Genomic DNA, 10,886 nt, shown 5'->3' with positions numbered 1-10,886 from the left:
GGGTGTAGATAAGATAAGATAACATAGTCTTTATTGATCTCACATTTGAGAAATTCACTTGTCACATCAGCTCAATAGTCAGGAGAAGGTGTCAAAAGTAGAAAAAAAAGAATAAAAATACAAAAGAAATCGGAGTAGGCAGATGATGTCTTGTGTACTTCCCGGTTATATACACACGTGTGTGTGTGTGTGTGTGTGTGTATATATATATATATATATATATTATATATATATATACACACACACACACACATATATATATATATACACATATATACACATACATAGTTGTAGCGGTGGCTCTGTTCTAACACAAGCGAGTCTTTTTCTAAATAAAATGTTTTGTCAACCTCAGGAATGTCTTTCACACACAGATCCTTATGTTTGAAAGAACATTTTACTTCAACGAGTCCGTCGCCATGACATATGCATGATCGAATGCCATCGGGAGTGGCAACAAACAAGGGAAACCGTTGGTCAACAACCAGGCCCGTTTCACGCAAACCAAACTGTTCATGTCTGTCTTTCATCCACTCTTGGCTTGGTCTTCATATTTCCGGCCAAACGCCACTGCTTCAACACTCGACTAGTCAATATGTGAGCGGTTCATCACCCGATTAACCAATGTTTCTCGCGATGTTGTGTCCTGCAACGTACTGATGTTAAAAACAAAAAGAATAAATTGTTTTATGGATGTAAAGAAAACATGCGAACCAGAGTTACACATTGAACAATCTTACAGTAAAGATTGCGACCCGATAAAACACCTTTGGTTTTTATCTCAACACCGAGTCTCGTGTGATAAATAATATTCTCTGGGGATTCAAAAGAAATTGTAAACAGAAATATTCCTTTATGAACAATGTTTTTTTTCAATCTTCTGAGGCGCTGTCATCCAGCAGTGGGACAGATTCTTCGAAGAGCTTCAAGGGCCCTGTGTTGTTCTGACTCGTCCAGACCAGCCACTTCTACGCGTCTCTGTTTGTTGACCTTCCACTGGGCGGTCTTGCCATATTTGGTGTTGGTGTCCACATTATTCGCTGCACTGTGACCTGTAATCAAACAAATAAAATCATATTTATGAGAAACAAGCTATAAATAAATAAAAATATATATTGTCATTTTCAGCACCCTGTCACGTATATGCTGTTCACTCAAAATTAAACAATATACTCCATTGAGCCAGGGTAATGTTTACATGTACCTAATATTAGGCTAAAAAAAAATTAACATGTAAACTACATAATTGTGTACATAAGGGAAAATTATGATTAACACTCAATATTAATATATTGAAACCTGACTGCTGGCACACAACAAATAATTGCAACATTTGCATGAGCAAGTTTTGCAATACCTTTTCCCGGTAAGAGTTGTTCCAGGCGCAGGCAAAAGCTTGTCTTTGATTCCTGGTTGAGGCCGACTGCTTCCACTCTGGACAAGAGAGCAGCAATGTGACTGCATGCCTCTCCCAAACTGGAAAGAAAATCAACACACATGTAAGCAAAGCCAAGCCAAAATGAAACCTATTCCACAGTTAATAAAAGTAAATAAATTCTATTACATGTACAAACATTCACTTTGCTTATTTAGTTGGAAATTTCATATATATGGAAAATCATATATATGGAAAATCATATATATGTTTAGTTACATGTTAACACATTTAAATATTGTAAGGGGAAAAATATCGATTGAATAAATACGTGGAAAATTTTTTTGTTCACCGACTCACCCAGCTTTACATGTACAATGTGCAGCTACAACGTATCCCTGCTTCTTGTTCAGGCACACCCGCCATGGCTCATGTGGCTTGTCGCTGGCCCGTAGGGATGGGGATACCTTTGCTTTCACAAAGCACACAGTCGTGTCCTTCTCCAGCATGTTACACAAACATGTCTGAACATGTCCCGAGATGAAATAATTATAGCCGTCCAATGATTTCATGGCCTTAATGCATTCTCATGTATACTGGCCTGGCGTGTCGATAAGGTAGCTGTAGTTTGTGTTAACTATACCAATTATTTATATTGTAGACTTCAAACACAGCGAAGGATAAGGCAACCTGCAGAATAGTCCAAGAAATTCCATCCATAAATTATAAAAATGCAAACAGAGGCCACAATGCTGCATGCACATGGAAGACCAAATACATCGGTATGCAATGCTGTGTGTCACTGTGCCCTGGGTGCTTTGCAAACATTCATACAGCTTTGGTGTGATGACCATCAAAGTGTTAGGAGATGCAGAGACTAAAATGACAGTTCATGTTTTCTTGCAACATGCTAATAAAAGGACTTGGTTATACAGTCCTACGATCTTATAGAACTGTGGAGAGCCACAGTGATGTTTGTCACAGTCAGGTTAAAGATGTTTGGCTATGATTGTTATTGGTTTTCTTATTCAGTTCTAAACATTGTGCCTATATAGTGTTAAAATTTAAACAAAATATGTTGAAATATTTTTGTTTGTATATTTACAACAGAATACAAGATTGTTCTGTTTTTAGAATAAATTCATAATGTTTTGTGTTGAGTGCTCAGGCGCATGTAGTCCACTGTAGTGGATATTTCTGTAACTTCCTGGAAAAATTAAATTTTACAAAAGAAAGTTAATATTTAGTTTAGTTTATAATATTAATATTTAGTTTAGTTTATTTTTTTTTTCAAGCCCTAAGAAGAGTAAAAACACGTAAAAAAATCTTGACTCAGGGATTCATAATTCATGCATCAGAGGGCTAAAGAAGAAAAATACGTCTAACGAGGAAGAGTGATGAAAGGACGACAGCGTCCTCTGTTGACCATGTAGGCAAACTATATATATATATATATATATATATATATATATATATATATATATATATATATATATATATATATATATATATATATATATATATATATATACATAGAATGAATGCATAAACATAAATATCGAAATATCATTTTTTTAAACGTGTGTTGTTGTTTGGCCCTCTGTTGCAGCTCACTGCGGTGTCGCTCAACTGCTCGTAACACTATCACCATGCCAACCACACGGCCGCCAAGACAAGGCTGCTGTCGCAAAGCCGGAGTGTCGTGAATCCTGGCCGCCCCCTGAAGATGGCGGCGGAGCTGCATCCGCGGAGCGGAAAGCTGGTCGGCCTGTCCAACTCGAACCGAACCGCCCGGCGCAACCAGCCCGTCCAGGAGTTCAACCACGGCCTGGTGCTCAGCAAGGAGCCCCTTAGGGACCGGGATGTCTTCACCGTCCGCATTGACAAGAAGGTAAACAAGTGCAGGCCGCGCCGCTGGCTCTCCTGAGCGGAGCGGGAGCCGAGGGAGGAGGGAGGAGAGAGGGGGGTTCTGTCTGTGTGGCCGCAGTGAGGGGCTTCACCTCCCGCAGCGATGTCCGCGCAGCCCGACAGCCTCCGCGGTGTTTCCGCGTCAGCATGCCGGAGCCACCAGAGCACCGGTAGCGGGGGGGCAGCGGCTCGGGAAGCGGTCCCGGGGTGTAGAGCCGATAAACGGATCGGTTGAAGCGTCGGTGCCGCCGGTTAGCCGCGCTAACGAGCCCCGTAGCCGCGAGGACACGCCGGGGCTGTCCGCCACGAGCCTCCCCGGAAGACCCCACGGGGGGGCTTTAGTTTGCGCCGACCAGGAGCTTCGTGTGGCCGGGCTGCTCTGTGCGGCCAGTCTGACCACCTAATGTTTTCTGGAGTAAACCGGGATTTCTGTGCCTTCTGAAAGTCACACCGTGAGTTATTAATGAGGGCCTGACAACCCCCCCCCCGGTAAGATGTCTGGAGATGAGTGTCTGCTGTGGATTATGACAGCAGTGGTGGGTCTGAAGGCAGCATTAGGAGGCAGGAATGTTCTCCCTTCAGGACCACGATGAGTCCCTCCTGCTGGATGGAGGCTGTGCAGCACAACCTGCGGAGGAGAACCGGAGACCGGAGGAAAGGGTGGATGTCATGCAGCTTGTGTCATCGCTGGGTTTTGCTATTGTTGTGCTGCCCCCGTTGTTTAAACATCCTCCTGGTTTTAGTCGGTAAAACCAACCAAACTCTGCTTGGTACTGAAAACAGGGAACTGGAAATAAGGAAAAACATTTCTAGAAATGAGTGTATTTGTCGTTGATTTAAGCAGGTAAACAAGATGATCTGCCGTTTGGGTGATCTAATAAGATCATTAGGTATGCTGCACTTGAAATAAGATAAAAGAGTTGTTCTTATTTTAGGTGTGAAAGTCTTATTCCATTTAAACTCGCCTACTCAAATCGAGGATAATAGACTCATTTCAAGAACACTTTACTTACTTTTAGTTCCCTTTTAGCAGTTTAGGTGCAGAGGATCGGGCGCTTCTTAGGCTGAATGCCGACACACGATATCTCCATATGCTTTTAATTTTATAAAGTAATTATAAAAAAGGCGTCTCTGAATCAAAGATTTATGCCAAATGTCTTACAGGCACATTTGTTTTAACAAACAGCTGTAGATAAATATGATAAACGGCTGGTAAAATAACCTACTGGAATACATAACAGTGTTATTATAACACAGCATAGAGCATCTCGATATAAACGACATAGTCTCATCTTATATGTCTTTTTTTTTAAATCTCAATGTTGTTGAAATCTCGATATATTGCCCAGCTTTAGTTACTTTATGCTTTGGAAAGAGGCGCTGAAGGTTGATCAGACTGTAGGATGGAAGAAACCTGGAGCTAACCCTAACCAGGGCCAAGTCGTCCACGCTGTGTTTGACTTAAGTTATTACAATAAAAAATGAGTAAATTATTCTTTTAGTTTTTCTAAATCACCCGGCGAACCTTTTAGAAACCCCGTCTTTTGTCCGGCCCTTTGGTGGCGTCCTTGTTCTGCTCGTCTTTAGTCGACGGCGTCCCTCAGGGATGTTTGTTCAGGTCCTGGACAGCTGCAGCAGAGCCTTTTGACCCGTATGCAAGAACGCTGCATGGGTGTCAGGAACATCTGGTGACGATAAAACACTCAGGAGGGTCAGGGCTGGCCTCAGCGGCCACTATTCATAGTCACAGATCTGAGGAGGGTTTTTAAGGCCTGATGATGTTTTCTGCAGAACCTTCATCACCTGCTGCTTCTACCAGAGAGGCTCACTGGGTAGACATGCTTAGAATGGGGCCTAACAGATGGCTCCACCCTTCAGTGCAGCCTGTAGTCCTAAATGGTGGGTATCCTGCATGTTTTAAAGCTTCCACAGCACCAGGACCCTGCTGGACTCGCTAACATGCTGATGAGAGGATTCAGTTATTTGAATGATTAGCGTTACAGCAGGGTCTAGGGGTGGGTACCCAAACGGCCCCGGGGCCACTTCAGACGGCCCTCTTAACGGTATTTTTTTAAGGTAGCACTTAATTTTTCAGTCAGACTCAAACCGAAAAATTGTTTTGTTGATCTTCTCCACCTTAAGAAACACGCTGAGGGGACGGGTGGGAGGGGCTAACGCTCTGCTCTCACATGGCAATTATTTAGCAACTTTTCAGGGCCCTCTAGTTTTATTCAAAAGTGACAAGCAATTGATCTTGTGGTTTTTTTGTGTTATTTGAGACTTTAGCAACAATTTAAACCACCGATCTCTTCAGCAAACCATCAGCTGTGAGCCCCTCCCTCTTTGAAAGCTCTGACCGGCGGTCAGCCAGTCAGCGTCGCCGTGCTGCTGCAGCAAACTCAGCTTGAAGTCTGTTTCCCCGCTGAAAGAGTCACACATGAGCAAAGCTTCCACTAGATTACAAAGCGGGATGTAAATATATCTATAATATATATATATATATATATATATATATATAAAGATGTATATAAATACATCTTTAACAGGTAATGGTATGTTTTCCCCTCTGAAACTGTTGTGCTTAAATGGATCTCTCCCTGTAACGGATTCACACTCAGCCTTTCGTTTATTTAACTCATGCACTTTGGGTGCCACTGCTATCCTTTGGTTAATATTGATAATATACAAAAAATTATAAATGTAGTTGGTATTCAGGTAAAAATATTATTTAATAATTTTTGTTTTGAGCATATTTATTTAGCGCGTTTTTAATATTTTTTTCGTCTTGTCAATGTAGATGTTTCTCTCTCCTACGTCATACTTTTCATTCAAGCTATAGTATTTTAGCCTTTATTTTTTTATCAGGTTAGTTCTTTCATTTGCTGTATTTTTTTTTGTTTTGTTTTTGAGGGTTTTACGATGAACCTGTGGCGGCCGACCACTGAGCGCACGACCCAAATGTTTTGTTTTTTTCCAAATGTAAAAATAAACCAGATTATTATGTGTTTTTTTTTTTTTTTACCCTTCCATTTGATTAAAAAGTATTGATAATAAAAACACCGGATCGATAAGAGCAGTACTATCGATAAATCGTCCCTAGCGGGGTCACATTAAAACCTCCCTGGCCTAAAACGTTAGCACCATTCCAGTTCAGTAAAATCTATCACATAGGCTGGGCTAGAGTAGAATACGTTGTGTCTTAGCTAGGTCACGATACACAATAAATCAGTTAATTGCAGTGATTAATTAAAATAAGCTCGATAATTTGCGTGTTTCCCTCTCCTCTCTCTGGTTAGCTAAGGTTTCAGCGCGGTGCATCGTGTCTTCTCATGTTTCCCTTCTCGTTTCCTTAGTGGAGGAGGTAAATCAGTGACTATATATATATATATATATATATATATATATATATATATATATATATATATATATATATATATATATATATATATATATATATATATATGGACCGATAGACGTATACCGCCTACCTGACGTAGTTTGTATCAGGTAGGCTCAGTGTTTAGGATGAGAGCGCCAGAGAAGCGCTAGTTTGAAAAGAAAAAGGATTTGGTGTAATCTGTCTGAGCCGGCATGTCGAGAGAATCTACTGATGATGCCGTTGTCATATCAGTTCAAAAAAGCACTCCAAATGACAATAATAGAAAAATTTGCTCTAATTTGATTCTAATAAAAAGCTCGTGTTGGGAACACAGACAGCTTTGCTAACGACGGAAACACGTCCTGTTTACGTCGGGCGTACTCTGGTCAGCCTGCCACATTCAGAGTAACTTGATCCTGAGCAGCGTTTACAGGCTCATCGGTCAGCATCACCCGCCTCTCTCACTCAGAGTAGTTTCATTGTGGCTGAGCTGAATCCGATCACAATATTGCCACTGGTGTGTTTTCATGACGCGTTACCTTTGTCCGTGTAAGCGTGGCTGATGATTTGGGCATCGCTGGAGACAAACTCTGGGCCCCATCGCGTGTCCCCCTGAGGACAACGTCACGCTGTAATCTGCCAGAAGCTGACGCGGCGTTTTCTGACCAGCCTCCTTCCTGTGCCTCTTGTGACGTCATCGCGTCAGATTCCTGGATCAATGTGTGCTTCTGTGCTTTTTTTTGTCTGTCTTGTCGTACTGCAAAAACGGAACTAAAAATAAGTAAAATTTTATTGAAATGAGTGTGTTTGTCCTTCATTTGAGCGGGTAAATAAGATGATCAATGAAGTGAGTATTTGACCCCTAAAATAAGATAATTAGATATTCTGCCCTCTAAATAAGATGATGGAGATGAGTTGTTCCTATTTTAACAACTCATTCCGTTGGCAAATCATCTTATTTACCTGCTCAAATCAAGGACAAATACATTAATTTCAAGAAAATTTTGCTTATTTTTAGCTTCGTTTTATCAGTGTGTGTCTCTGCTCTGTCTTCTTTAACCCCCAGTGGGTCGAGGCAGATGACCGTTCATACTGAGCCTGGTTCTGCTGGAGGTTCTCCTCCCTGTTAAAAGGGAGTTTTCCTCTCCACTGTCACTTCATGCTTGCTCAGTATGAGGGATTGCAGCAAAGCCATGGACAATGCAGACAACTCTCCCTGTAGCTCTACGGTTCCCCAGGAGTGAATGCTGCTTGTCAGGACTTTGAAGCAATCAACTGGTTCCCTTATATAGGAAATGTTTGATCAATCTGTATAAGCTGACCAATCTGTATAATATGATTGAATTTGACTTTGTAAAGTGCCTTGAGATGACATGTTTCATGAATTGGCGCTATATAAATAAGTTTTAATTGAATTGAATCGACCCAGATTTCTTGTCGGTTAACTTTTCAGCTAATTTAGTATTTTTGTGAGGTCCCTACTTGATTACCCAGCTGCTGGTTTTTTATCATCCGTACACACGTGTTGGAGCAAAATCGACTTCTGCGCCGCGTCTTTAAACTTTCCCACCAGTCGTTTCAATGGACTGGATGTCGGGTCACACGTCGGCTGTGTTTTTTGGGGAAATCTACCTGCTCCTGCCTCTACAGCAGAGCCCTTTAGCAACGCCATGAGAGGGGCCAGCCGCCCCGCCCATAGAAAGGAAAGCTCCGGGCCTAATGGCACCTGCTCAACTGCGTGGAAATCATTATGCGTCCCTCATGGCGGCGGGCTTTTTTTCTGGTGTGGGCCGCACGGCTGGATGGAAATCGATTCTTCCTCCATCACGAAGCACCGACCGCGTGACTGAGAGCTGCATACTGGCATCCACTGAGTAGCAGGGGGAGATGGGGGGGTAAATGTGAGAGCTAGCGTGACGGTGACCACCCGCCTAATGTTTAATCCACTGCCGTCAGACGCCCTGGTACGAATCCAGCTCCTCTCTGCAGGCCTCACAGGTTTGTTGGAGGACGGACGGCATCGTGAAGTCCAAGGAGGACAGCAGAGCGGTCAGAGAGGAGGCTGCTGGGAGATCTATCTCTCATAGATCAATACTGCGAGCTTCCATCGCTCCCGTTGCACCGTCCGCTACGTCGTCTGGAAATGGAAACCGACCACGATGTGGCGGTCCAGCCACACCAGCGGCGACGACTAGAGACGCAGCCAGGAGGCCCGCGGTGGCTCTGGAGGAGCTGCAGAGGTGCGATGTCGGGACAGCTATTACACTGCAAAAATGGATCTTAAAATAAGTAAAATGTTCTTAAAGTTAGTGTATTTGTCCTTGATTTGAGCAAGTAAATAAGATTATTTCCCAATGGAACAAGTATTTTGACCCCTAAAATAAGATAATTAGACATGCTGCACTTGAAATAAGTTGATGGAGATGAATTGTTCCTATTTTAAGTGCATAAATCTTATTCCATTGGCAAATAGTCTTATTTACCTGCTCAAATCAAGGACAAATACACTAACTTTAAGAACATTTTAGTTATTTTAAGATCCGTTTTTGCAGTGTAGTCGGGTGCGTCCTGTCTGGAGGAGGGGCGAGAAGACAGCTGTTGTTGATGCAAAGCATGATGGGAGTCATTTAGCTCATTAGGGATTCTGGGAGGGGGGAGTGTAGGCGAGTGGATGTTGAAAAACCAAGTTTCCTGGCACTGCAGGGCGTCGCGTTGGTCCTTAAATCCTAGAGGGAAACACCGTGGACTGTGGAGAAGTTAAAGGGGCACAACGTTGGTCGTTTTAGTCTCAAACAGAAATAAAGTTTTTAGTGGTTGCATCATCCAAAGAATCCAGAGAATGTCTATGTTTGACGATGATTAGCAATAAATCAGATTATTTTTTTGCAGTCTGATCTGGCAGTAATTCCAGCGCTGGGTCTCAGCCGCGCTTCTTCTCAGGAGTTTTACGCCGCATGAATTTTTCATCCTGCTAAAAGCTGCCTGATAGATCCCTCCTTGGCCTCTCAGCACGGCGTGCTGTCCTTATTTATCTGAGCGGCGGCAGAGGGAGGCAGCGTAGCCGCCCACAGGCTGCACGCAGCGGGGGGGGGGGGGAGCTGAGTGGGAGCGGGTCGGGCCGAGCTGCTGCTTCACGTCTCCTCAGGTGTGACCCAGTGGTAGCAGCACGCTGCCCCACCCTGCAGCGCTCTGAGCAGGAGACGGAGCTGGGGTTAACTCAGAGGGACGGCTTCTTCTCGTCTCATGAAGCCTCGGTTCCTCAGAGGAAAGGTCCGTGTGTCTCCATCCGTCCAGGCGTGCAGCACAGCAGCACCGTGACTCTGGACCGCTGTGGAGTAATGAGGAGGTGAAGCGTTGCCTCCAGATGTCCGTAGAGTCACGTTGCTTCCAGCGTGGGCCGAGTTCAGCGTCTGTGGGGAGAAACGGATTCCAGCGTGTTTGGAGACACGGAGAGAGGAGTGAGGGAACGATGTTCCTGTGAGGAGAAAACCAAGTCACTTCCTTCTGGATCCCTCTGAATGCTGCTTCCTTCCTTCCTTCCACTGTTGGTTCCTTCCTTCTACATTTCCTTCCACCTTTCCTTCCTTTCTTCTCCACTTGGCTTCTTTCCTTCCATGTTTCGTATCCTACTTTCCTTCCTTCCTTCCTTCCCTCCACTGTTGGTTCCTTCCTTCTACATTTCCTTCCTTCCTTTCTTCTACCCTTCCATCCTTCCTTCCTTCCTTCCTTCCTTCCACTGTTAGTTCCTTCCTTCTACCCTTCCTTCCTTCCTTCCTTCCTTCCCTCCACTGTTGGTTCCTTCCTTCTACATTTCCTTCCTTCCTTTCTTCTATCCTTCCTTCCTTCCTTCCTTCCTTCCTTCCTTCCTTTCCTTCCTTCTTTTTACCTTTCCTTCCTTTCTTCTACCCTTCCTTCCTTCCTTCCTTCCTTCCTTTCCTTCCTTCTTTTTACCTTTCCTTCCTTTCTTCTACCCTTCCTTCCTTCCTTCCTTCCTTCCTTCCTTCCTTTCCTTCCTTCTTTTTACCCTTCCTTCCTTCCTTCCTTCCACTGTTGGTTCCTTCCTTCTACATTTCCTTCCTTCCTTCCTTCTACATTTCCTTCCTTCCTTCTACCCTTCCTTCCTTCCTTCCTTCCTCCCCTCCCTCCCTCCTCTACACTCGTTCTCCTCGTCGTTGTCGTTCTAGGGAACATGAAGGAACTCTGGAAAGTTGACTCTGGACCAAC

At 43.6% G+C, this 10,886-nt stretch overlaps 1 protein-coding gene and 1 long non-coding RNA gene across 2 annotated transcripts in view; one reads left to right on the top strand and one right to left on the bottom strand.

Annotated features, from left to right (window-relative positions):
* Positions 1–959: 959 nt before the first annotated feature.
* On the bottom strand, positions 960–1,796 carry LOC118565698. Its single transcript, XR_004932531.1, has 3 exons — positions 1,736–1,796; positions 1,358–1,476; positions 960–1,052 (listed from the first exon to the last, which is right to left on the bottom strand). It is a non-coding gene; the product is annotated as an uncharacterized LOC118565698 (long non-coding RNA).
* A 1,305-nt stretch (positions 1,797–3,101) lies between these two features.
* The window catches only part of neurl4 (neuralized E3 ubiquitin protein ligase 4), a 31,844-nt gene continuing 24,059 nt past the window's right edge, over positions 3,102–10,886 (top strand). Inside the window, exon 1 of the mRNA XM_012874747.3 lies at positions 3,102–3,266. Coding sequence (XP_012730201.2) covers positions 3,102–3,266 — 165 coding nt within the window. The remainder of the gene's footprint in view (positions 3,267–10,886) is intronic.

This window comes from Fundulus heteroclitus, chromosome 14, assembly GCF_011125445.2.
Source record: "Fundulus heteroclitus isolate FHET01 chromosome 14, MU-UCD_Fhet_4.1, whole genome shotgun sequence".
NCBI classification, from domain to species: Eukaryota; Metazoa; Chordata; class Actinopteri; order Cyprinodontiformes; family Fundulidae; genus Fundulus; species Fundulus heteroclitus.
Note: the sequence above shows the minus strand (reverse complement) of the source record. Positions and strands in the feature narration are given on the sequence as shown.